This window comes from Oncorhynchus nerka, linkage group LG25, assembly GCF_034236695.1.
Source record: "Oncorhynchus nerka isolate Pitt River linkage group LG25, Oner_Uvic_2.0, whole genome shotgun sequence".
Classification (NCBI taxonomy): Eukaryota; Metazoa; Chordata; class Actinopteri; order Salmoniformes; family Salmonidae; genus Oncorhynchus; species Oncorhynchus nerka.
In genome coordinates this window covers 14,298,604-14,325,221 of record NC_088420.1, presented here as the reverse complement: position 1 = coordinate 14,325,221, position 26,618 = coordinate 14,298,604, and the positions used below count along the sequence as shown (strand labels likewise).

Sequence of the window (26,618 nt, the reverse complement as noted above, 5' to 3'; positions counted from 1 at the left end):
GCCTGAGTCCATGGTTAATACATGGATAGGTTCCAAATAGATAAATATTACATGGTCACACTCTAAATAACTATCTTTGACACATCTCTATCACTTTTCTTTTTTTTAATCCTTTATTTAACCAGGTAAGTTCCATTGAGATAAAAAATAATAATAATAATAATTCAAGGGAGCTGTGCCTGTAACCCCCTAGTCCAAACCCTGTCTAAGCGGAGGCAGGGGAGGGGTTTAAGAAGGTCATACCAAGGATCATTTAGCGATTTGATTTAGAATTTTAAGACCCCTTGAAGTATAAAAAAAAATATTTGATGAAAAAACAATTGGTGCTTTACTGCTATTAGCTCGTATAAAGACATTGAATAATAGTTTGTAGGCCAAACCGTTCGGACGCTACAGACCATTTTGTGAGAATACCAATTTCCAGGATGTCTCATGGTCTGACAAACACTGCTCTAGCTCTGCCCCCTTTCATAGTGCTACATAGGATGTCTCATGTCTGTCTGCTCTACAAACACTAGGATGTCTCTAGCTCTGCCTACTTTTCATAGTGCTACATAGGATGTCTCATGGTCTGACAAACACTGCTCTAGCTCTGCCCCCTTTCATAGTGCTACATAGGATGTCTCATGGTCTGACAAACACTGCTCTAGCTCTGCCACTTTTCATAGTGCTACATAGGATGTCTCATGGTCTGACAAACACTGCTCTAGCTCTGCCACTTTTCATAGTGCTACATAGGATGTCTCATGGTCTGACAAACACTGCTCTAGCTCTGCCACTTTTCATAGTGCTACATAGGATGTCTCATGGTCTGACAAACACCGCTCTAGCTCTGCCACTTTTCATAGTGCTACATAGGATGTCTCATGGTCTGACAAACACTGCTCTAGCTCTGCCACTTTTCATAGTGCTACATAGGATGTCTCATGGTCTGACAAACACTGCTCTAGCTCTGCCACTTTTCATAGTGCTACATAGGATGTCTCATGGTCTGACAAACACTGCTCTAGCTCTGCCACTTTTCATAGTGCTACATAGGATGTCTCATGGTCTGACAAACACTGCTCTAGCTCTGCCACTTTTCATAGTGCTACATAGGATGTCTCATGGTCTGACAAACACTGCTCTAGCTCTGCCACTTTTCATAGTGCTACATAGGATGTCTCATGGTCTGACAAACACTGCTCTAGCTCTGCCACTTTTCATAGTGCTACATAGGATGTCTCATGGTCTGACAAACACTGCTCTAGCTCTGCCACTTTTCATAGTGCTACATAGGATGTCTCATGGTCTGACAAACACTGCTCTAGCTCTGCCACTTTTCATAGTGCTACATAGGATGTCTCATGGTCTGACAAACACTGCTCTAGCTCTGCCACTTTTCATCAGTCTGCTAGCTCTGCCACTTTTCATAGGATGTCTCATGGTCTGACAAACACTGCTCTAGCTCTGCCACTTTTCATAGTGCTACATAGGATGTCTCATGGTCTGACAAACACTGCTCTAGCTCTGCCACTTTTCATAGTGCTACATAGGATGTCTCATGGTCTGACTTTTCAAACACATGCTCTAGCTCTGCCACTTTTCATAGTGCTACATAGGATGTCTCATGGTCTGACAAACACTGCTCTAGCTCTGCCACTTTTCATAGTGCTACATAGGATGTCTCATGGTCTGACAAACACTGCTCTAGCTCTGCCACTTTTCATAGTGCTACATAGGATGTCTCATGGTCTGACAAACACTGCTCTAGCTCTGCCACTTTTCATAGTGCTACATAGGATGTCTCATGGTCTGACAAACACTGCTCTAGCTCTGCCACTTTTCATAGTGCTACATAGGATGTCTCATGGTCTGACAAACACTGCTCTAGCTCTGCCACTTTTCATAGTGCTACATAGGATGTCTCATGGTCTGACAAACACTGCTCTAGCTCTGCCACTTTTCATAGTGCTACATAGGATGTCTCATGGTCTGACAAACACTGCTCTAGCTCTGCCACTTTTCATAGTGCTACATAGGATGTCTCATGGTCTGACAAACACTGCTCTAGCTCTGCCACTTTTCATAGTGCTACATAGGATGTCTCATGGTCTGACAAACACCGCTCTAGCTCTGCCACTTTTCATAGTGCTACATAGGATGTCTCATGGTCTGACAAACACTGCTCTAGCTCTGCCACTTTTCATAGTGCTACATAGGATGTCTCATGGTCTGACAAACACTGCTCTAGCTCTGCCACTTTTCATAGTGCTACATAGGATGTCTCATGGTCTGACAAACACTGCTCTAGCTCTGCCACTTTTCATAGTGCTACATAGGATGTCTCATGGTCTGACAAACACTGCTCTAGCTCTGCCACTTTTCATAGTGCTACATAGGATGTCTCATGGTCTGACAAACATAGCTCTGCCACCTTTCATAGTGCTACATAGGATGTCTCATGGTCTGACAAACACTGCTCTAGCTCTGCCAAACACTTTCATAGTGCTACATAGGATGTCTCATGGTCTGACAAACACTGCTCTAGCTCTGCCACTTTTCATAGTGCTACATAGGATGTCTCATGGTCTGACAAACACAGCTCTAGCTCTGCCACTTTTCATAGTGCTACATAGGATGTCTCATGGTCTGACAAACACCGCTCTAGCTCTGCCACTTTTCATAGTGCTACATAGGATGTCTCATGGTCTGACAAACACCGCTCTAGCTCTGCCACTTTTCATAGTGCTACATAGGATGTCTCATGGTCTGACAAACACTGCTCTAGCTCTGCCACTTTTCATAGTGCTACATAGGATGTCTCATGGTCTGACAAACACTGCTCTAGCTCTGCCACTTTTCATAGTGCTACATAGGATGTCTCATGGTCTGACAAACACTGCTCTAGCTCTGCCACTTTTCATAGTGCTACATAGGATGTCTCATGGTCTGACAAACACCGCTCTAGCTCTGCCACTTTTCATAGTGCTACATAGGATGTCTCATGGTCTGACAAACACTGCTCTAGCTCTGCCACTTTTCATAGTGCTACATAGGATGTCTCATGGTCTGACAAACACTGCTCTAGCTCTGCCCCCTTTCATAGTGCTACATAGGATGTCTCATGGTCTGACAAACACTGCTCTAGCTCTGCCACTTTTCATAGTGCTACATAGGATGTCTCATGGTCTGACAAACACTGCTCTAGCTCTGCCACTTTTCATAGTGCTACATAGGATGTCTCATGGTCTGACAAACACTGCTCTAGCTCTGCCACTTTTCATAGTGCTACATAGGATGTCTCATGGTCTGACAAACACTGCTCTAGCTCTGCCACTTTTCATAGTGCTACATAGGATGTCTCATGGTCTGACAAACACCGCTCTAGCTCTGCCACTTTTCATAGTGCTACATAGGATGTCTCATGGTCTGACAAACACTGCTCTAGGTCTGCCACTTTTCATAGTGCTACATAGGATGTCTCATGGTCTGACAAACACTGCTCTAGCTCTGCCACTTTTCATAGTGCTACATAGGATGTCTCATGGTCTGACAAACACCGCTCTAGCTCTGCCACTTTTCATAGTGCTACATAGGATGTCTCATGGTCTGACAAACACCGCTCTAGCTCTGCCACTTTTCATAGTGCTACATAGGATGTCTCATGGTCTGACAAACACCGCTCTAGCTCTGCCACTTTTCATAGTGCTACATAGGATGTCTCATGGTCTGACAAACACTGCTCTAGCTCTGCCACTTTTCATAGTGCTACATAGGCGGAGTATTGAGATGCATCCAATGCCAAAAAAACATATCTCTAGCTTAAACTGACACATTTTATGGGGATTTTTTTTACTATGCTAATTGAATTTCCGCGGGGGCATGGACATCAACCTTAGGGGTTATTAATCTGTTCCTGTGGAGTGTAGAAAGTGTCTACCAGGTAGCGTCTTAGCACTGGGTGGGTCCTGACCTTGTCACTGAGCTAGCTCTCTCACAAGGTTAGAGCTGCGTCATCTGAGGGCTATGCCGCCTCCTACAACTCTCTGTCATCATATTCACAGAGCTCGTACTGCAAACCATATGCATCCATCCAAATCAAATCTTTTTTTTTCAAATCAAATCCAATTTTATTTGTCACATACACATGGTTAGCAGATGTTAATGCGAGTGTAGCGAAATGCTTGTGCTTCTAGTTCCGACAATGCAGTGATAACCAACAAGTAATCTAACTAACAATTCTAAAACTACTGTCTTATACACAGTGTAAGGGGATAAAGAATATGTACATAAGGATATATGAATGAGTGATGGTACAGAGCAGCATACAGTAAATGGTATCGAGTACAGTATATACATATGAGATGAGTATGTAGACAAAGTAAACAAAGTGGCATAGTTAAAGTGGCTAGTGATACATGTATTACATAAGGATGCAGTCAATGATGTAGAGTACAGTATATACGTATGCATATGAGATGAATAATGTAGGGTAAGTAACATTATATAAGGTAGCATTGTTTAAAGTGGCTAGTGATATATTTACATCATTCCCCATCAATTCCCATTATTAAAGTGGCTGGAGTTGGGTCAGTGTCAATGACAGTGTGTTGGCAGCAGCCACTCAATGTTAGTGGTGGCTGTTTAACAGTCTGATGGCCTTGAGATAGAAGCTGTTTTTCAGTCTCTCGGTCCCAGCTTTGATGCACCTGTACTGACCTCGCCTTCTGGATGATAGCGGGGTGAACAGGCAGTGGTTCGGGTGGTTGATGTCCTTGATGATCTTTATGGCCTTCCTGTAACATCGGGTGGTGTAGGTGTCCTGGAGGGCAGGTAGTTTGCCCCGGTGATGCGTTGTGCAGACCTCACTACCCTCTGGAGAGCCTTACGGTTGAGGGCGGAGCAGTTGCCGTACCAGGCGGTGATACAGCCCGCCAGGATGCTCTCGATTGTGCATCTGTAGAAGTTTGTGAGTGCTTTTGGTGACAAGCCAAATTTCTTCAGCCTCCTGAGGTTGAAGAGGCGCTGCTGCGCCTTCTTCACGACGCTGTCAGTGTGAGTGGACCAATTCAGTTTGTCTGTGATGTGTATGCCGAGGAACTTAAAACTTGCTACCCTCTCCACTACTGTTCCATCGATGTGGATAGGGGGTGTTCCTCTGCTGTTTCCTGAAGTCCACAATCATCTCCTTAGTTTTGTTGACGTTGAGTGTGAGGTTATTTTCCTGACACCACACTCCGAGGGCCCTCACCTCCTCCCTGTAGGCCGTCTCGTCGTTGTTGGTAATCAAGCCTACCACTGTTGTGTCGTCCGCAAACTTGATGATTGAGTTGGAGGCGTGCGTGGCCACGCAGTCGTGGGTGAACAGGGAGTACAGGAGAGGGCTCAGAACGCACCCTTGTGGGGCCCCGTGTTGAGGATCAGCGGGGAGGAGATGTTGTTGCCTACCCTCACCACCTGGGGGCGGCCCGTCAGGAAGTCCAGTACCCAGTTACACAGGGCGGGGTCGAGACCCAGGGTCTCGAGCTTGATGACGAGCTTGGAGGGTACTATGGTGTTGAATGCCGAGCTGTAGTCGATGAACAGCATTCTCACATAGGTATTCCTCTTGTCCAGGTGGGTTAGGGCAGTGTGCAGTGTGGTTGAGATTGCATCGTCTGTGGACCTATTTGGGCGGTAAGCAAATTGGAGTGGGTCTAGGGTGTCAGGTAGGGTGGAGGTGATATGGTCCTTGACTAGTCTCTCAAAGCACTTCATGATGACGGAAGTGAGTGCTACGGGGCGGTAGTCGTTTAGCTCAGTTACCTTAGCTTTCTTGGGAACAGGAACAATGGTGGCCCTCTTGAAGCATGTGGGAACAGCAGACTGGTATAGGGATTGATTGAATACGGCACATAGTAACACAGCAACAGTTTGTGTATTGGCATTCCAGAAATGCAACTGGAAGAGGATACTAAATGGCTGTTAAATATTTGTGAGGAAATTAGGCCTCTCGCTTATGGAGGGGTTTATATCTATCTGGTCTCGACTGTAGTTGAATAATGTAAAAGAATGTGTGTTTGGAGCAAAGAAGAAAACCAATTTGGTTGACATGCAATCATAAGGCATGATATGATCTCACCCAGAGCCAGACTTTACACTCTGATACTCGTACAGTAGTCATATTCTTCACATTATTGATACTCATACAGTAGTCATATTCTTCACATTATTGATACTCATACTGTAGTTATATTCTTCACATTATTGATACTCGTACTGTAGTTATATTCTTCACATTATTGATACTCGTACTGTAGTCATATTCTTCACATTATTGATACTCGTACTGTAGTTATATTCTTCACATTATTGATACTCGTACTGTAGTTATATTCTTCACATTATTGATACTCGTACTGTAGTTATAGTCTTCACATTATTGATACTCGTACTGTAGTTATATTCTTCACATTATTGATGTACAGTCAATAATGTGAAGACTATAACTACAGTATGAGTATCAATAATGTGAAGACTATAATCAAATCAAATTTATTTATATAGCCCTTTGTACATCAGCTGATATCTCAAAGTGCTGTACAGAAACCCAGCCTAAAACCCCAAACAGCAAGCAATGCAGGTGTAGAAGCACAGGTGTAGACTATAACTACAGTACGAGTATCAATAATGTGAAGAATATAACTACAGTATGAGTATCAATAATGTGAAGAATATAACTACAGTATGAGTATCAACGAAATACAGGGGGAGTTGCATTATAGCTCTGAATATAAGACTGAATAGATGGATGACAAATGATGGTTCCTGTGACATTATTTACAGAAGAGGATGTGGTGTCCTACACTCTTAGAAAAAAAGGTTCCAAAAGGGTTCTTTGGCTGTCCCCATAGGAAAACCCTTTCTGTTTCCAGGGAGAACCCTTTTTGGTTCCACATAGAACCATTTTGGGTTCCATGTAAAAACCCTCTTTGGAAAGGGTTATACCTAGAACCAAAAAGGGTTCTTCAAAGGGTTCTCCTATGGGGACAGCTGAAGAACCCTTTTAGGTTCTAGATACCACCCTTTTTTCTAGGAGTGTATTGACAATCTGCTTTCATAACGCTTCATAACGTAGTTAAATGAAACCCTCCCAATTCCATGATTTCTTTTTTCATGTTGATTGCAGGTTTTTCCAACGTCCTAACAGCGTAACTACAGATGCCATATCTTAATTTGATCATCCTGTTGTTGCAGGACACAGCAAGAAATGCAAACTTGTAGAGTGTTCCAGGTTTAAAAAGGCTTCTAAAGTTTGTAGTTTCCTCTTTAACATTTCAGACCTGAATTGTATCAACCCCTACAAAAAATTGTCCATGAATTATAATCTGCATAATAATTCACATTTCCTATTAATGCAGGATTTTTTTTCCCCTGCTGTAGCAAACTGGCTCAAATTCAAATCCTACATATATATGGTTCTAATTGGAAAGGTTGGAAAAACATCCCATCTGTTAGTTATAACTCTGATTTAAAAAGCAATTCATCCCACTTGTTGTTGTTTTCCTTCCTCTCTGAAAATGGGTGCGCTCAATGCAAAGTGTGACTCTTTGAAGTGTACCCTGAAGAACAATACACTCCAGATCTTTTGGGTATTGGCACAGTCTCGTCTAGTTGGAGCTATTCTGCTTAACATTTATAAAGATTTGTTTGCACACATCTGTGTCTAATACCACCACGGACAAAGCTTCATTTATTTAATCGCAATCCAGAAAGCCTTAGTTGTTGCTCGCCCGCCCCGAGCAGTTGGGGTACGCTATGTCACAAACATGTCATGCTCATATGCCTAAACACGAATAGGCTTTCTCCTCCGAGGCCACAAGGCACGGGGGGCTTTCAGTAGAATGCATGCTCTGGTGTTTGTTGACTTTAGATCATGTGGTAGATGGAGGATTGTGGGAAGCTGAAGTTTCCATTCCCCCGACAACATACAGTACAGCATACTATTAGGGCCATTCAAGATCCTTTAACTGCTCCAGTGTGTTGGTTAGATAAATGCTGCTTAGTACATAGCACTTTGATCAAACAAGACGTTTGAATAAAATAAAAAATATGAAACCACAGTTGTCTGAGTGTATAAATAGTAAATCATTGTATTTATGCACTTCAGCATCTGATCATTTCAAAATATGGGGAAATTAGACAATTAATTCTCTCGCTCTCTCCTCCAGCGTGTCAGGTCCTCTCCTCTCCCCAGGGATGAAGGGTACAGGCACTTCCCCTCCTCCTCTGGAGAAGCAACAGCAGCACCTCCACCCCCACCACAAGCCCTACTCTCACTACCACCAGCAGGCTGCTAGTGACGGTAAGATCAGACCAGCACAGTCTGTCCTCTCTCAACCCAAGCTAACCAACAGGCCAATTTAGTTGGCTGGAACCCTCCAAGCATTGGTTGAATACAGAAATGTATACACTGAGCGCACAAAACATTAATAACACCTTCCTTAATATTGAGTTGTACCCCCTTTTGCCCTCATAACTTCCTCAATTTGTTGGGGCCTGGACTCTCTATAAGGTGTTGGAAGCTTTCCACAGGGATGCTGGCTCATGTTGACTCCAATGCTTCCCACAGTTGTGTCAAGTTGGCTGGATGTCCTTTGGGTGGTGGACCATTCTTGATACACACAGGAAACTGTTGTGTGAAAACCCCAGAAGCGTTGCAGTTCTTGACACACTCAAACTAGTGCACCTGGCACCTACTACCATTCCCCGTTCAAAGGCACTTAAATATTTTGTCTTGCCCATTCACCCTCTGAATGGCACACATACACAATCCATGTCTCTCCTCCCCTTCATCTGGAGACTCATCTCCCTCACTAACTTTAAGCACCAGCTGTCAGAGCAGCTCACAGATCACTGCACCTGTACATAGCCCATCTTGTAAATAGCCCATCCAACTACCTCATCCCCATACTGTTATTATTTGTTTGCTCCTTTGCACCCCGGTATCTACTTGCACATTCATCTTCTACACATCTATCACTCCAGTGTTTAATTGCTAAATTCTAATTATTTCACCACTACTTACCTCCCTTATTTGACCTCATTTGCACACACTGTATATAAACTTTTTGCTCTATTGTGTTATTGACTGTACGTTTGTTTATTCCATGTGTAACTGTGTTTGTGTCGCACTGCTTTGCTTTATCTTGGCCAGGTCGCAGTTGTAGATGAGAACTTGATCTCAACTGGCCGACCTGATTAAATAAAGATAAATAAAATCTACACTAATTGAAGTGGATTTATTAATAAGGGATAATAGCTTTCACCTGGTCAGTCTCATGGAAAGAGCAGGTGTTCCTAATGTTTTGAACACTCAGTGTATTACACAACTGACTCAACTTTCTGTCATGTAGGATAGATAATGCAGCATTTCTATGTAATAGATTTCTGTCTGCAACTCTCTGAACACCCCATTTCCACTTTTATGGAACTGACAACTTTATTTCGTGTGGAAAAGAGAAAAGAATCAAATACAGTTGTAACTGCACCGTTTAAAACATTCCATTCCATTGAATAGGCCTAATCCTCACACTTTACCACCATATGAACATGAAAGGACACAAGGGGAGGAAGCCGTGTCGGAGAATTGGGACGCAGCCCATGGATCTGTTAGAGTGTTTGGCGTTGAGCAAAGAGAGAAGATTGCAGTTAGCGAGACAGAGCAGGAGAAACCACAGGCAGGAACCTCTTCTGCTCTGAATTAGCCAACAAAACACTGCCTTCTGTAGTCAGCTGTCTCTCGCTCTCTCTCCGAGCTCCACTAAGGCTGCTCTAGCTAGCTGTCACTGCAGACCCGCTCGCTAATACCTTAAACACAGCTTTCCCTGTTAAAGATCTACGCATGGACGTCTGTGAAACCGCGCTGTGGTCAGCGAGTTGCGTACAGTGCTCCAGAAATGGCTGCTTTCACATTATCATGACTCCTGTGGTCTTACTTGAGTACAAAAATAGAAGGGGGACAATTGGCAAATGCTACCACGAAGGAACTGGAAGAGTTAGCGCGCTAACACAAATGTAGCGTTATAATAGCTCGAAGCCACACAATGTGTCAAGTTGATGTATGGAATCAGTTTACAAACATAATCACTCCGTATTGTTTGGTCAGAATGAATGCCCCCTTCAGACACTTTTCTTTCCCCTCCCCTCTTGACCCGATAGAAATAGAATGACTGAAATTGGTATTCCCATTGGACCTAAGTCTATCGTGCCTTGCAAATGTATTCATCCCACTTGCCGTTTTTCCTATTTTGTTGCATTACAACCTGTAATTTAAATGGATTTTTATTTGGATTTCATGTAATAGACATACACAAAATAGTCCATTGGGGAAGTGAAATTACTTACAATAAAATTAAAATAAATGTAATTAAATACGAAAAAGTGCTACGTGCGTATATATTCACCCCCTTTGTTATGAAGCCCATAAATAAGATCTAACCATGTGTATGTGACAAATTTGATTTGATTTGAAATAAGATCTGGTGCAACCAATTACCTTCAGAAGTCACCTAATTAGTTAAATAGATTGCACACCGGTGGACTTTAAGTGTCACATGATCTCAGTATATATACATCTGTTCTGAAAGGCCCCAGAGTCTGCAACACCACTAAGTAAGGGGAACCACCAAGTAAGCGGCAACATGAAGACCAAGGAGCTCTCTAAACAGGTCAGGGACAAAGTTGTGGAGAAGTACAGATCATGGTTGGGTTATAAAATATATGAAACTTTAAACATTCCACGCAGCACAATTTAAATCCATTATTAAAAAAATGGAAAGAATATGGCACCACAACAAACCTGCCAAGAGAGGGCCGCCCACCAAAACTCACAGACCAGGCAAGGAGGGCATTAATCAGAGAGGCAACATAGAGACCAAAAATAACCCTGAAGGAGCTGCAAAGCTCCACAGCGGAGTTTGGAGTATCTGTCCATAGGACCACTTTAAGCCGTACACTCCACAGAGCTGGGCTTTACAGAAGAGTGGGCAGAAATAGCCATTGCTTAAAGAAAAAAATGGTTTGGTGTTTGCCAAAAGGCATGTGGGATACTCCCCAAACATATGGAAGAAGGTACACTGGTCAGATGAGACAGAAATGTAGCTTTTTGGCCATCAAGGAAAATGCTGGTGCAAACCCAACATCTCTCATCACCCCGAGAACATCATCCCCACAGTGAAGCGTGGTGGCAGCATCATGCTGTGGGGGTGTTTTTCCATCGGCAGAGACCGGGAAATTGGTCAGAATTGAAGGAATGATGGATGGCGCTAAATACAGGGAAATTGAGGAAAACCTGTTTGTCTTCCAGAGATTTGAGACTGGGATGGAGGTTCACCTTGCAGCAAGACAATGGCCCTAAGCATACTGCTAAAGAAACACTTGAGTGGTTTAAGGGAAAACATTTAAATGTCTTGGAATGGCCTAGTCAAAGCCCAGACCTCAATCCAATTGAGAATCTGTGTTATGACTTAAAGATTGCTGTACACCAGCGGAACCCATCCAACTTGAAGGAGCTGGAGATGTTTTGACTTGAAGAATGGGCAAAAATCCCAGTGGCTAGATGTGCCAAGTTTATAGAGACATACCCCAAGAGACTTGCAGCTGTAATTGCTGTAAAAGGTGGCTCTACAAAGTATTGACTTTGGGGGGGGTGAATAGTTATGCATGCTCAAGTGGTCTTTTGTTGCAGCGGCAGGCCCATCCCTCCCCATCCCTGTGTAATGTGTATAATAACGTTTTCTATTTAGTTACAGCAGCAGAAGAGCCACCCTGAGATGGCTAGATTAAATATTGTGTGTCAGAGGAGGAAATAGCATTTCATTTTTTTTGTCTTATTTCTTTCACAATAAAAATTATTTTACATCTTCAAAGTGGTAGGCATGTTGTGTAAATCAAATGATACACACCCTCCAAAAATCTATTTTCATTCCATGTTGTAAGGCAATAAAATAGGAAATATGCCAAGGGGGTGAATACTTTCGCAAGCCACTGTATAGGTCCAGTGGCCATACTGAGCATTCCCTAGAGAGTTCCAGTTCAATTGCAGTGGTGCAAGGGGCTTTGTCCATTCTAGTTATTCTGTGCTTGATCCTCTCCTCCCTTCTCTCTGTAGATTACCAGGGCAGCTTTCAGAGCTGCTTCCATTTTGGAGACTCGTACAGAATGGAACAGTCTGTGAGTGGTGTTCATGTACCAGCGGATTCACATGGTTACACTTCCCACCAGAACAACGGCTTCCACATGTCGAGTACCAGCAGTGGCTCTGCTGCAGGTGAGACCTGGCGTAGATCACCTCAGCTTCCTCCTTCTCCTCTTAACAGGTTGTCTTGTTTCTCTGTCATTATTTTCCCCCTCCTTGTTCATTGAATGAGAAGTGTGTGTGCACTAAAATCAATAATTGAATTATTTCTGTATGTTGATCAAGCCAACTATTTCCCCACGCACTAAACAGTGTAGCATCAAATTTGATTGTGTGTCTAATTCAGTGGTCTCCTACCCCAGGCTTCAGCTTGGCACAGGACCTCCAAGGATCAGGGGAGTGCCAGTTCTCCTCCAGCCCAGAGGAGAGCATCTTCTTCCAGGTGAACAGCTTCGACCGCAGCCTGAGTCAGATGTCCTCCGTCTACACAGAGACATAGAGGACTCGATGCTACCCTGGGTATCGCTATACGGGCGATGTATCTCAATAGTCTGGAGTGGCATCCATTCCTTACAAGTTTGTTCTGTTCTAAAGGAAACAATACAATTGAAAACAATCTCTACTGCTCTAGAACGACTTGTCAGTAACTCTAACAAAACAAGAGCTTCCTACAGCCATGCCCAACAGATTCCACATGGACACAGATGCATCCAAATGGACACATTTCCAACTAAGACATAACCTAGTCCAGAATTGCCTGCCTCTTTCTACATTGTTCAATCTACTAGGGACTGAAATGTAGAAAAATATATAATTTTGCAGTGTTTTTACAGTGGATGAAATGCCTTGTTTATTTGTTAAGATTGTCTGAAGATATTTCTAGAAGGTAAATGGAGGGGTGGTGTATGGTCATACATTACATATTCTGGAACACAGTCAAATCTACTTTGTGTATAAATGTACAGTTTGTTTAAAGCAGTCTTTTGAATGTTTGTTATTTCCAAGTTTAAGAAATAAATAATTGTACAATAACACAATTGTGACTTTTTAATGTTATGATGTACTGTTTTATCTTTTGTTGTATATGTAAGTGCCTTAATGTGTTTGGACCCCAGGAAGAGTAGCTGCTGCCTTGGCAACAGCTAATGGGGATCCCTAATTAAATACATATCTTATGGCAGTATGCACATCCACAGAACTAGCACAGCTGCAAGGTAATGCCATGTAAGTAAAATAAAACTATTTTAAGTATCGGAGGAGCATTCAAACAAAAGTGGTCAGGAATTTTTCTCCTTTTCCTATAAGCCTTGCTTGGTCGTAAAACATGGTTATAGCACCAAGTACAGCGTCTGTGCCTCTAACTAAAGCACTATATATGCTATAATGTGAAATGAATATGCCCAAGATAAAAGCAGCAGCACTACAAAGTAGTGTATGTCAAGTTTCAGAAAAGTTACACAGTGGCGGACGATTCGACACACCGGTAAGAGGAACACCAACCATTGACATACTCTGCCCTCTTGTGAGCATTCTCAGCTTTTCACAGTAACATTATGAAAAGGAATGCAGTGGTATTGAGACAATTTGTGATGACTGTTCTCTCTCTCCATAGGTTCACAGCCAGTTAAAGACTGGGTTTTCCAAACTCGGTCAATGGACACCCTGGGTGCATATTTTGGTTTTGCCCTAGAACTACACATCCACAAAAAAAAAGAAAATCAACTCATTATCAAGCTTTGATTATTTGAATCAGCTGTGTAGTGCTTGGACAAAAATAAAAAATAAATGCACTTCTCGGGGTTCCCCAGGACCAAGTTTGCAAAATGCTGCCATAGGGAATATTGTAGGAGGCTTCACAAATAAATATCCAGATAATGTTTTTGCAAAATGTTTAAATTGACAGTGAATTTAATTCAGGTACAGTAAGACAGTGTGATTATGAATATAATAATGATAATAAATACATTATTTGGTGGGTGCTTATATTTGTCCTATTCAATTGGAAATGCGTTTCTCTTTGCATATCCCAACTCGCCCTGAGACACCTTCAGAGAGTGGGGTCACGGCCATATCCTTCACGTCTTCTTGCTCTTCCTGCTGAGGTAGCTCTGATAGTAGAAGTTGCTGAAGAGTAGGATGAGGCTGACACAGTAGAAAAACACATAGGCATTCATGGAGTCTGGGAAGTCACACTCAGTGAAGAGGTTGTAGCCTGTGTGAGTTGTCAGCAGGACAAACTGGAGCTGAAACCACCGTCAGGAGAACATTGCTTAAGAACAACCTTCTCAGATATCTTCGTTCATAATCACGATCTGTTTTCTACCACACGTAAGGCCTAGATTCAATCAGTTATAACCGACAATTGCATAGCCTATTATTGCTTTTGTATAGGTTACGTCGGAGGTGTAACCGTGGTGGAGCTGTCAAATCCACAATCGTCTCCAAGTGTTATCGCGGTCATCGCCATTGGATGCACCATGTGACATTAGTAGAAATCCAATGCGTTACAAAATCGAACACTGAAATGTGTGATGTAATCTACACCTCAACTAGGCTGATATAATTCCTTAGCCTATCGTTTAAATGGTTTTCACTTTGAGTGTCATAGTTTCTATATAGCCTACACGTTCTTGTTGTGAACTATTAACACGGGTGGGATTTAAGGATGGGTGTGGTTTCTTGACAATGACCACAAGAGCAACCGCTCACCAATTTGACTACTCTTAACACAGTTACAACATCATCCTGAACAAAAGCAATAATAGGCTATGCAGTTGTTGGTTATGGTGTGTTAACACTGAACTGATTGAATCCAGGTCTTAATCCCTTAATACTCTAAGCTTCTGTAGTAGCCAACAAATTCACAAATCCCAGATGTATCCCCTTTTTCTTAAACCTCACTAGATGTCTGCAGAGCTGTAGATAGAGCCACTCACCAGCTGAAGTGACGTCAGATAGCGTTTCCACCATAAGTACTTCTGCATGTGAGGCCCAAGAGCAGCCAGTCCGTAGTAGGAGTACATTACAGTGTGGACGAAGGTGTTGAGAAGACCGATGCAGAACGCTAGGAGAGAGAGGAACACAAAACATCTCAACTATCTGTTGCACAGCATCATGAATGGTATGGACAATTTGCTAGGACCCCATAAATCATTTTATATTTATATTTGAGTAATTTAGCCGACACTCTTATTCAGAACGACTGACAATGAATGTCTATTTGTAAGTCTAGCAGGTGCCTACCAGGTGTTGAGAAGTCCCAACAGAGTTGATAAAACATCTTAATTAAACGGCAGGGTAGCCTAGTGGTTAGAGCGTTGGACTAGTAACCGGAAGGTTGCAAGTTCAAACCCCAGAGCTGACAAGGTACAAATTGGTCGTTCTGCCCCTGAACAGGCAGTTAACCCACTGTTCCTAGGCCATCATTGAAAATAAGAATTTGTTCCTAACTGACTTGCCTAGTTAAATAAAAGGTAAAAATCAATTTTAAAAATATATATGGCAGTCCTGAAACATTCCATATGCGTTGATACAGAGCATTAACGAATAGGATACAGTTTTTCCTGGTCTTCGTACTGCTAGACTTACATTGGCCTCCAGCCAGGTACTTCGCCCCTGCCCACCAGTTGAAAATCATGGTGCCATGGTGATAGACATGCAGGAAGGTCAGCTGACTGTTTTTCTTCCTCAGGATGAAAAACACCTGTGAATGGAGTTTGGAATGGGTTTGAAATGGATCTCCAATGTTTCACATGAGTCTGACATTAATCCTGGGTCATATTGATTAATGCACACCGTAGGAAAACATTTTGCAACAGAACACGAAAATTAGCGTTTCCTGGACAAGTAGTCCCCATTTCACTTTGTTTTCTTCCGTTTGGTACCTAATGAATATAACCTTGATTTTCAATGTGTTTTACCGTGTCAGCCAATTCTATGACCTTGGAGAAGAAAAACCACCAGCATGCTTTGGCCATCTGGTGAAATAAACAGACAGAGTTATCCACTGTTATGGCCAGGGCTTTGGGACAGTCTTCAGAGATGGAATAGATATGTGTACTATTTGGGGGCATTTACAAGTTAGGTCAACTATGTGAGAGGTTCAACGGTTTGTGTACAGTAGGGACTATGTGAGAGGTTTAACGGTTTGTGTACAGTAGGGACTATGTGAGAGGTTCAACGGTTTGTGTACAGTAGGGACTATGTGAGAGGTTCAACGGTTTGTGTACAGTAGGGACTATGTGAGAGGTTTAACGTTTTGTGTACAGTAGGGACTATGTGAGAGGTTCAACGGTTTGTGTACAGTAGGGACTATGTGAGAGGTTTAACGGTTTGTGTACAGTAGGGACTATGTGAGAGGTTCAACGGTTTGTGTACAGTAGGGACTATGTGAGAGGTTTAACGGTTTGTGTACAGTAGCGACTATGTGAGAGGTTCAACGGTTTGTGTACAGTAGCGACTATGTGAGAGGTTCAACGGTTTGTGTACAGTAGGGACTATGTGAGAGGTTCAACGGTTTGTGTACAGTAGGGACTATGTGAGAGGTTCAACGGTTGGTGTACAGTAGGGACTATGTGAGAGGTTCAACGGTTGGTGTACAGTAGGGACTATGTGAGAGGTTCAACGGTTTGTGTACAGTAGGGACTATTCAGATGCACTCTTACCCTCATCGCCAGTGGGCTAGTGCTGTAATCCACAGGTTGACACAAGTAACTGTAGTTAGACAGCATGGACGTGACCAAGAACTGAAACATAAAAACCTTTATTGGTCAGGTGAAACATTTCATAATAAAACATATTTTAGGCCCTTTTCTATGGCTGCTGAACACACCAACACACAAACACGTTTAAAGAGAAATCCACTAATTTTGATGGGAGTTGGAGCACACCTCGTGGAACATGTAGACAGACAGGCAGACCATGGCGAAGTTGTAGACAATGAGCACAGCCTTGAGGTCAACAGGTTGCCTGTGTTTCATCAGCTTGGGCCCAGCCCAGACCACACCGAGATAGAGGAGGAATATAGAAGCCACTGGCATGGGGGAGTAGACCAGTAACCATGGATCTGTCCTCTTATCTGGAAGTAAACATGGTAGCCCACTGTATTCATCTCACTTTTAAAATGTTAATATTCTGTTATTAACTCATTCCCAATTAATGTTGTTGACTCGTCCTGCATTCGTATGTGGCCAAAGTATTTTTTTTAAAACACTTCCAAAACACCACCTCAAAGTTTTATCTCAAACAGACATTTAAAAAAAAAAATGTTTATATATGACGTCAAGATGGCTCATTAGCTGAGCTGGACAATGAGCAGCTAGATGCCGTGAATATTTTTAATGACCGGTAAACACTCACACCAAAACGCTGAAATTGTTGCATGTTGCATTTATATTTTTGTTCAGTATAACATACTTGATTACCATCTTTTGGAAGGAAAACTGTAACTCATATTGTCATTAATTCTAGCTCATATTTCAAAAGAAAGCAGGAAACCCTGGACAGTACTAACACAGCAGACAATACACATTTACATTTTAGTCACTTAACAGACGATCTTATCTAGAGTGACTTACAGTCAGTGAATTCAGCACAGTATATTTGCAGTACTAGTATTACAATGTCATTATTTTCTATATCTTTTTTTAAACAATTTTATAGTGAATGTTAGCAGACCTTCAAACAAGACCTAATATTAGATAAAGGGATTCTGAGTTTACAGATAACAAAAAATATTGATACTTACACTACATGACCAAAGATATAGGGACACTCCTTAAGATTAGTGGAGTCGGCTGTTTCAGCTACACCCGTTGCTGACAGGAGTATAAAATCGAGCACACAGCCAAGCAATCTCCATAGACAAACATTGGCAGTAGAATGACCCGTCCTGAAGAGCTCAGTGAGTTTCAACATGCCACCTTTCCCACAAGTCAGTTCATCAAATTTCTGACCTGCTAGAGCTACACCGGTCAACTGTAAGTGCTGTTATTGTGAAGTGGACACGTCTAGGAGCAACAACGGCTCAGCTACGAAGTGGTAGGTCACTCAAGCTCACTGGACTGCAGAGTGCTGAAGCACATGGCGTCTAAAAATCGTCTGTCCTCGGTTGCAACACTCACTCAGTTCCAAACTGCCTCTGGAAGCAATGTCAGCACAATAACTGTTCGTTGGAAGCTTCAGGAAATGGGTTTCCATGGCCAAGCAGCAGCACACAAGTCTAAGATCACCATGTACAATGCCAAGCATCGGCTGGAGAGTGTAAAGCACCCCCGCCATTGGACTCTGGAGCAGTGGAAACGCGTTCTCTGGAGTGATGAACCATGCTTCACCATCTGGCAGTCCGACGGACGAATCAGGGTTTGGCAGATGTCAGGAGAACAGTACCTGCCTGAATGCAGTGTCAACTGTAAAGTTTGGTGGAGGAGGAATAATGGCCTGGGACTATTTTTCATGGTTCGGTCTAGGCCCTTTAGTCCCAGTGAAGGGACATCTTAACGCTACAGCATACAATGACATTCTTGACAATCATTTTTTTATTTTTATTTACCTTTAACTAGGCAGGTCAGTTAAGAACAAATTGTTATTTACAATGACGGCCTACCAATATCCCCATGCACAAAGCGAGGTCCATACAGATATGATTTGTCAAGATTGGTGTGGAAGAACTTGACTGGCTTGTACAGAGACCTGACCTCAATCCCATGGAACATCTTTGGGATGAATTAGAACACCGCCTGCTAGGTCTAATCGCCCAACAACACTGGCCGACATCACTAATGCTCTTGTGGCTGAATGCAAGTAAGTCCCTGCAATGTTCCAACATCTAGTGGAAAGCCTTGCCATAAGAGTGGAAGCAGTTTTGGCAGCAAACGGGGGATCAACACCATATTAATGCCGATGTTTTTGGAATGAGATGTTCGACGAGCATGTGTCCACATACTTTGGGCCATGTAGTGTATTTGATGTATTTCCTTAACAAAGTTATGCAACACCCAATTCGCTTGTGTAAAAAAAGGAATTGCCCCCTTACAATCTAACTGGTTGTGTCACCTTTAGCTGCAATGACTGCAAGTTGTTGATCAGTCTGTCACGTCACTGTGGAGGAATTTTGGCCCACTCTTGCATTCAAAACCGCTGTAACTCAGCAACATTTGTGAGTTTTCAAGTATGAACTGCTCATTTCAAGTCCTGCCACAACATCTCAATTGGGATTAGGTCTGGACTTCGACTAGGCCATTGCATTTTAGCCATTTTAATGTATACTTGATTGTGTATTTCGGATCATTGTCTTGCTGCACTTCAGCTTACAGACGGATGACCTGGCAGCCTAACATTCCCATGTAGAATTCTCTGATACAGAGCAGAATTCACAGTGAATTCTATTAAGGCAAGTCGTCCAGGTTCTTGAGGCAGCAAACCCTCCCCAAACCATGACACTTTCACCACCATGCTTGACCGTTAGTATGAGGTTCTTACTGTGGAATGCAGTGTTTGGTTTTCGCCAGGCATAATGGGAGCCATGCCATCCAAAACGTTGACTCAAGTTAGCCAAAAACAATCACATGGAAGAACCTGGATGATCATCAAGACTCTTGGAAGAATGTTCTATGGACAGATGATTCAAAAGTATAACTTTTAGGACGACATACGTCCCAATATGCCTGGTGAACCTTATACCAACGCTCAAGCATGGTGGTGTTAGTGTGATGGTTTGGGGATGCTTTACTGCTTTAGGACTTGGACGACTTGCCTTAATAGAAGGAACCATGAATTCTGCTCTGTATCAGAGAATTCTACAGGAGAGTGTCAGGACATCTGTCTGTGAGCAGAAACGCAGCTGGATCATACAGCACGACAATGATACAAAACACACAATTAGGTCTACGTGAAAATGGCTAAAAAGCAACACATTTGAAGTTTTGGAATGGCCTAGTCAAAGTCCAGACCTAATCCCAATTGAGATGTGGCAGGACTTGAAATGAGCTGTTCATGCTTGAAAACCCACTAATGTCACTGAGTTACAGCAGTTCTGCATGAACAAGTGGGCCAAAGTTCCTCCACAGTGACAAGAGAGACTGATCAACAACTACAGGAAGTGTTTGGTTGGAGTCATTGCAGCTAAAGGTGACACAACCAGTTATTGAGTGTAAGGGGGCAAATACTTTTTCACACAGGGGCTTTGGGTGTTGTATTACTTTGTTAATGAAATAAATTAACTAAGTATGTAATTGTTATTTGTTGACTTGGGTTCACTTTATCTAATAGGTTTAGGTTGAAGATCTGATAACATTCAGTATATAAAAAAATGCAATAGAGAAAATTAGGCACTGTGTACACAACTGGAGCTGGATTGACCTTATATGTAGTACATTTTTATATCTGTTGACTGTGTGAGGGAGGCTGATGGTGAATGTCTTACGTGTATCAATTGCAACTAGATAATCCAGTCCTGTGACATTTTGTGTTGCGGGCTGAATCACAAAAAAGTCTAGTATGCCCCTATATTGTCAGTGGCCTATCATAAAATCTATACCCAAATTCTGAAATACCTCCATTCTCCAACATCCACTGGTGCATGGACTGAACGCTTTGCCATGCTGAAGCCATTTGACACTGTTGGAACAGGAAGTTGGTCATTGATTATAGCAATAAACCTTAATTAAAACAATTACAAAATGACCCACCCCCGTTTGCTAAAAAGCTACGGGATGGGACTGGAGAAATGTAACCACTCAAATTCATAGGCAGAGTAATGGATGCAAGGACTGACCATCCATGAAATGAAATGTATAGTTTACATTTACGTGGTTTACAAACAGTGGAGTACAACAAGATTATATTTTGAGCTCTGAACTAAGCTCATGAGGCATTTATAATTTATATTGTTTAAGAATCAATAGGTATAACAAAGGATCATCAAAGTCGTGCTATAAATTCTCAGACAACCCAAAGATTCCTTGATGCCCTTCCAGACTCCCTCTGCCTACCAAAGGACAGGTCAGAGGACAAAAATCAGTTAACCCCCTAACTGAGGAACTCAATTTAACCTTGCGCAATACCCTAGATGCAGTCGCACCCCTAAAAACAAAAAACATTTGTCAAGAGAAACTAGCTCCCTGGTATACAGAAAATACCCGAACTCTGAAGCAAGCTTCCAGAAAATTGGAACGGAAATGGGGCTACACTGAACTGGAAGTCTTCCGACTAGCTTGGAAAGACCGTACCGTGCAGTATCGAAGAGCCCTCACTGCTGCTCGATCATCCTATTTTTCTAACTTAATTGAGGAAAATAAGAACAATCCAAAATGTATTATTGATACGGTCGCAAAGCTAACTAAAAAGCAGCATTCCCCAAGAGAGGATGGCTTTCACTTCAGCAGTGATTAATTCAAGAACTTCTTTGAGGAAAAGATCATGACCATTAGAAAGCAAATTACGGACTCCTCTTTAAATCTGCGTATTCCTCCAAAGCTCAGTTGTCCTGAGTCTGCACAACTCTGCCAGGACCTAGGATCAAGAGAGGCACTCAAATGTTTTAGTACTAGATCTCTTGACACAATGATTAAAATAATCATGGCCTCTAACCCTTCAAGCTACATACTGGACCCTATTCCAACTAAACTACTGAAAGAGCTGCTTCCTGTGCTTGGCCCTCCTATGTTGAACATAATAAACAGCTCTCTATCCATCGGATGTGTACCAAACTCACTAAAAAAGCTTCTTGAAAAAGTCAAACCTTGACCCACAAAATATAAAAAACTATCTCCCATTCCTCTCCAACATTTTTGAAAAAGCTGTTGCGCAGCAACTCGCTGCCTTCCTAAAGACAAACAATGTATACAAATGCTTCAGTCTGGTTTTAAACCCCATCAGAGCACTGAGACTGCACTTGTGAAGGTGGTAAATGACTTTCTAATGGCGTCAGACCGAGGCTCTGCATCTGTCCTCCTGCTCCTAGACCTTAGTGCTGCTTTTGATACCATCGAGCACCACATTCTTTTGGAGAGATTGGAATCCCAAATGGGTCTACATGGACAAGTTCTGGCCTGGTTTAGATCTTATCTGTCGGAGAGATATCAGTTTGTCTCTGTGGATTGTTTGTCCTCTGACAAATCAACTGTAAATTTCAGTGTTACTCAAGTTTCCGTTTTAGGACCACTATTGTTTCACTGTATATTTTACCTCTTGGGGATGTCATTCGAAAACATAATGTTAACTTTCACTGCTATGCGGATGAAACACAGCTGTACATTTTGATGAAACATGGTGGAGCCCAAAAATTGCCCTTGATGGAAGCCTGTGTTTCAGACATAAGGAAGTGGATGGCTGCAAATGTTCTACTTTTAAACTCGGACAAAACAGAGATGCTTGTTCTAGGTCTCAAGAAACAAAGAAATCTTCTGTTGAATCTGACAATTTATCTTGATAGTTGTACAGTCATCTCAAATAAAACTGTGAAGGACCCTGGCATTACTCTGGACCCTGACCTCGCTTTTGACGAACATATCAAGACTGTTTCAAGGACAGCTTTTTTCCATCTACGTAACATTGCAAAAATCAGAAACTTTGCCCAAAAATGATGCAGAAAAATTAATCCATGCTTTTGTCACTTCTAGGTTAGACTACTGCAATGTTTTACTTTCCGGCTACCCAGATAAAGCACTAAATAAACTTCAGTTAGTGCTAAATACAGCTGCTAGAATCCTGACTAGAACCAAAAGATTTGATCATATTACTCCAGTGCTAGCCTCCCTACACTGGCTTCCTGTTAAGGCAAGGGCTGATTCCAAGGTTTTACTGCTAACCTACAAAGTATTACATGGGCTTGCTCCTACCCATCTTTCCGATTTGGTCCTGCCGTACATACCTACACGTACGCTACCGTCACAAGACGCAGGCCTCCTAATTGTCCCTAGAATTTCTAAGCAAACAGCTGGGGGCAGGGCTTTCCACTATAGAGCTCCATTTTTATGGAATGGTCTGCCTACCTATGTGAGAGACGCAGACTCGGTCTCAACCTTTAAGACTTTATTGAAGACTCATCTCTTCAGTAGGTCCTATGATTGAGTGTAGTCTTGTCCAGGAGTGTGAAGGTGAACGGAAAGGCACTGGAGCAACGAACCGCCACTGGGAATCCACTGGGATTCTCTGCCTCTAAACCTATTACAGGGGCTGAGTCACTGGCTTACTTGTGCTCTTCCATGCCGTCCCTAGGAGGGGTGTGTCAAGTGAGTGGGTTGAGTTCTTTGTGGGCTATACTCGGCCTTGTTTCAGGATGGTAAGTTGGTGGTTGAAGATATCCTTCTAGTGGTGTGGGGGCTGTGCTTTGGCAAAGTGGGTGGGGTTATATCCTGCTTGTTTGGCCCTGTCCGGGGGTATCATCGGATGGGGCCAGTGTCTCCTGACCCCTCCTGTCTCAGGTTCCAGTATTTATGCTGCAGTAGTTTATGTGTCAGGGGGCTAGGGTCAGTCTGTTATATCTGGAGTATTTATCCTGTCTTATCCGCTGTCCTGTGTGAATTTAAGTATGCTCTCTCTAATTCTCTCTTTCTCTCTCTTGGAGCACCTTAGCCCTAGGACCATGCCTCAGGACTACCTGGCCTGATGACTCCTTGCTGTCCCCAGGCCACCTGGCCGTGCTGCTGCTCCAGTTCCAACTGTTCTGCCTGCGGCTATGGAACCTGTTCACCAGACGTGCTACCTGTTCCAGACATGCTGTTTTCAACTCTCTAGAGACAGCAGTAGAGATGCTCTCAATGATCAGCTATGAAAAGCCAACTGACATTTACTCCGGAGGTGCTGACTTGTTGCACCCTCGACAACTACTGTGATTATTATTATTTGACCATGCTGGTCATTTATGAACATTTGAACATCTTGGCCATGTTCTGTTATAATCTCCACCCGGCACAGCCAGAAGAGGACTGGCCACCCCTCATAGCCTGGTTCCTCTCTAGGTTTCTTCCTAGGTTCTGGCCTTTCTAGAGAGTTTTTCCTAGCCACCGTGCTTCTACACCTGCATTGCTTGCTGTTTGGGGTTTTAGGCTGGGTTTCTGTAGAGCACTTTGAGATATCAGCTGATGTAAGAAGGGCTTTATAAATACATTTGATTTGATTGATCATTGACTTATTAGTCCAAAAATGGATATAGCAACATATAGTGTATTCACGACAACAGGGAAGCTGGAGAAGAAAAAGAAACTGACTGGGAAAAAATCGTTTTGAACGGTCATCCAACTCAGAAACTTGGGCATCATCCTAGACCTCCAACTTATCTGAGCAAAGATCACTGGGGTGTATTCACGAAGCAAATTCTACAACAAAAAACATTTACTCCAAATGTTTTGTTTACTTTGTCATTTACTTGGTAATGAAAATGTGAGTTTATATTGGACAAATTCAGGTAGATCATTCCCAGTTTTGTTTGCTTCCGTTTGTTTCTTAAACTGTAAACGGTTCCCGTTGCAATAAGCTATTGAGAGAGAGGCTGCCGTAGTCAGAGCTGGACCTCAAGAGAAGACAGGCTATGTGCACACTGGCCACACAATGAGGTGGAAACTGAGCTGCACTTCCTAACCTCCTGCCAAATGTATGACCATATTAGAGGCACATATTTCCCTCAGATTACTCAGACCCACAAAGAATTCGAAAACAAACTCCCATTTCTATTGGGTGAAATACCACCGTGTGCCATCACAGCAGTTAGCTGTGACTTGTTGCCACAAGAAAAGGGCAACCAGTGAAGAACCAACATCATTGTAAATATAACCCATATGTTTTTCCCTTTTATACTTTAATTATTTGCACATTGTCACAACAGGGTATAAAGCCATAATATCTACGCCTTTGACATTTTTGTGAGTGTAATGTTTACTGTAAAAAAATAAGACATTCATACGCTTTTGTTAATGATCTATTTCACTTACTCTGGCAATGTAAACATATGTTTCCCATGCCAATAATGCCCTTTGAATTAAATTAGTAATTAATATATCCCTGATATCACGATTAGTATCAGTCTGAGCTCGTTTTTTTCCGAGCTCCCAGTTGTCGTGACCATAGGGATTCTCGCTTCAAATCACAAATGACGTCACGTTTCCCATAACTAAGTGGGGAGGTATACCACACAACAACCAACGCGTAAGATACATAGTTTGCGTTCAAAAAATATATATCCTGGTTAGTTCATTGAGTCACCAAATAATGTGGAGACACTTAATTGAATCACCAAATGTGTCATTTCTTTGCACGTTAGAGAGGCGTGGTATAATCTCAAAGCTTGACACATATTTAGTGGCCTTTAAACTTTCTTTCAGTCCTTGTAAGGACATTACCATAAATATTATTTCCCATTTCACACGCGCCGTAAATACATATAAAATGACAGGCAAAGTTCAAATAAACTTACAATATTTGTGTGAATATTTATCTTACCATTTTTCGCCTGAATAAATACAATACACACAGAGCTGTGTTTAAATGAATGAAATGTACTTACCCGACAAAAGCGTGGGACTTCCTTCTGAAAACTGGTGAAAATAGGCCTACGCGAGACGCCCCACACAGGGTTTTGATTGGACACATTATGGCAACAGCTACCAGGCAGGTATTTCAAGTTCTTCAAGTTCGAGCATGTGCTCAGCACCTAACGTAGCAAGCGCAGAAAGACAAGCAAGAGAACCCCTCCTACTGCCATAATACTTATGTAGACCTACGTTTAAAAACCGAATCATATTGCTTCATATCCACAAACTGTTTTGTTAAGAAAATTATGTTATTTGAGCTGAAATTGTAGGGATGATGCTAGTAAAAAAAAAAAAAAAGTAGAAAAAAGAATATATATATATATTCCAGTTTTACAGTCAGTAACTTATTCTCAATGCATGTGTATTGTGTATATCTGAGGTAAAACACACCAAAGCATATTTTATGCAACATATAGGACAACAAATATTTTGTGGGTAGTGTTCAGCCTTCAACTAAAATAATTACACAGTGTTTGCATCCTAAAAAGTATTTTACTTTCAGCTGTGCTAACATAATTGCAAAATGGTTTTCTAATGATCAATTAGCCTTTTAAAGAGATAAACTTGGCTTAGCTAACACAAAGTGCCATTGGAACACAGGGGTGATGGTTGCTGACAATAGGCCTCTGTACGCCTATGTAGATATTTCATAAAAAATCTGCCATTTCCAGCTACAATAATCATTTACAACATTAACAATGTCTACACTGTACTTCTGATCAATTTGATGTTATTTTAATGGACAAAAAAAAAGTGCTTTTCTTTCAAAACAAGGACATTTCTAAGTGACCCCAAACTTTTCAACGTACATTCTAAATGTAGTGTATAGCAGGCAGTATAATAATATTCACTCTAGATAAGGGTGTCCTGCTGATGAATGTGATGTAGTGAAATAACACTCACCTTGGTAGTTTGTCCCTCTTGATCCT

At 42.1% G+C, this 26,618-nt stretch overlaps 2 protein-coding genes across 3 annotated transcripts in view; one reads left to right on the top strand and one right to left on the bottom strand.

The window, feature by feature from the left end:
• The window catches only part of LOC115109760 (zinc finger protein GLIS1-like), a 187,967-nt gene extending 174,753 nt beyond the window's left edge, over positions 1-13,214 (top strand). Inside the window, 3 exon segments of the mRNA XM_065009593.1 lie at positions 8,193-8,326; positions 12,134-12,292; positions 12,523-13,214. Of these exon segments, the coding sequence (XP_064865665.1) occupies positions 8,193-8,326; positions 12,134-12,292; positions 12,523-12,659 (430 nt within the window). The 3' untranslated portion in view covers positions 12,660-13,214.
• An 821-nt stretch (positions 13,215-14,035) lies between these two features.
• On the bottom strand, positions 14,036-25,768 carry LOC115109061 (very long chain fatty acid elongase 4-like). 2 transcript variants are annotated; one of them, XM_029633631.2, is made up of 8 exons: positions 25,662-25,768; positions 20,713-20,776; positions 17,050-17,237; positions 16,825-16,905; positions 16,081-16,137; positions 15,749-15,863; positions 15,097-15,224; positions 14,036-14,403 (listed from the first exon to the last, which is right to left on the bottom strand). In XM_029633631.2, the coding sequence occupies exons 2-8, from the start codon at positions 20,768-20,770 to the stop codon at positions 14,236-14,238; spliced, it is 795 nt and encodes a 264-aa protein (XP_029489491.1). In that variant the 5' UTR covers positions 20,771-20,776; positions 25,662-25,768; the 3' UTR covers positions 14,036-14,235. The 2 variants fall into 2 exon arrangements, with proteins under 2 accessions (XP_029489491.1, XP_029489490.1); XM_029633630.2 differs by lacking the exon at positions 25,662-25,768 and adding an exon at positions 25,598-25,622.
• Positions 25,769-26,618: the final 850 nt, after the last annotated feature.

Coding starts and splice junctions, on each gene's coding strand:
- LOC115109061 (XM_029633630.2), bottom strand. Junction 16,906..17,049: donor CTGTCTACATGTTCCACGAG/GTGTGCTCCAAC, acceptor TTTATGTTTCAG/TTCTTGGTCACGTCCATGCT. Junction 16,138..16,824: donor CTAGCCCACTGGCGATGAGG/GTAAGAGTGCAT, acceptor TTATTTCACCAG/ATGGCCAAAGCATGCTGGTG.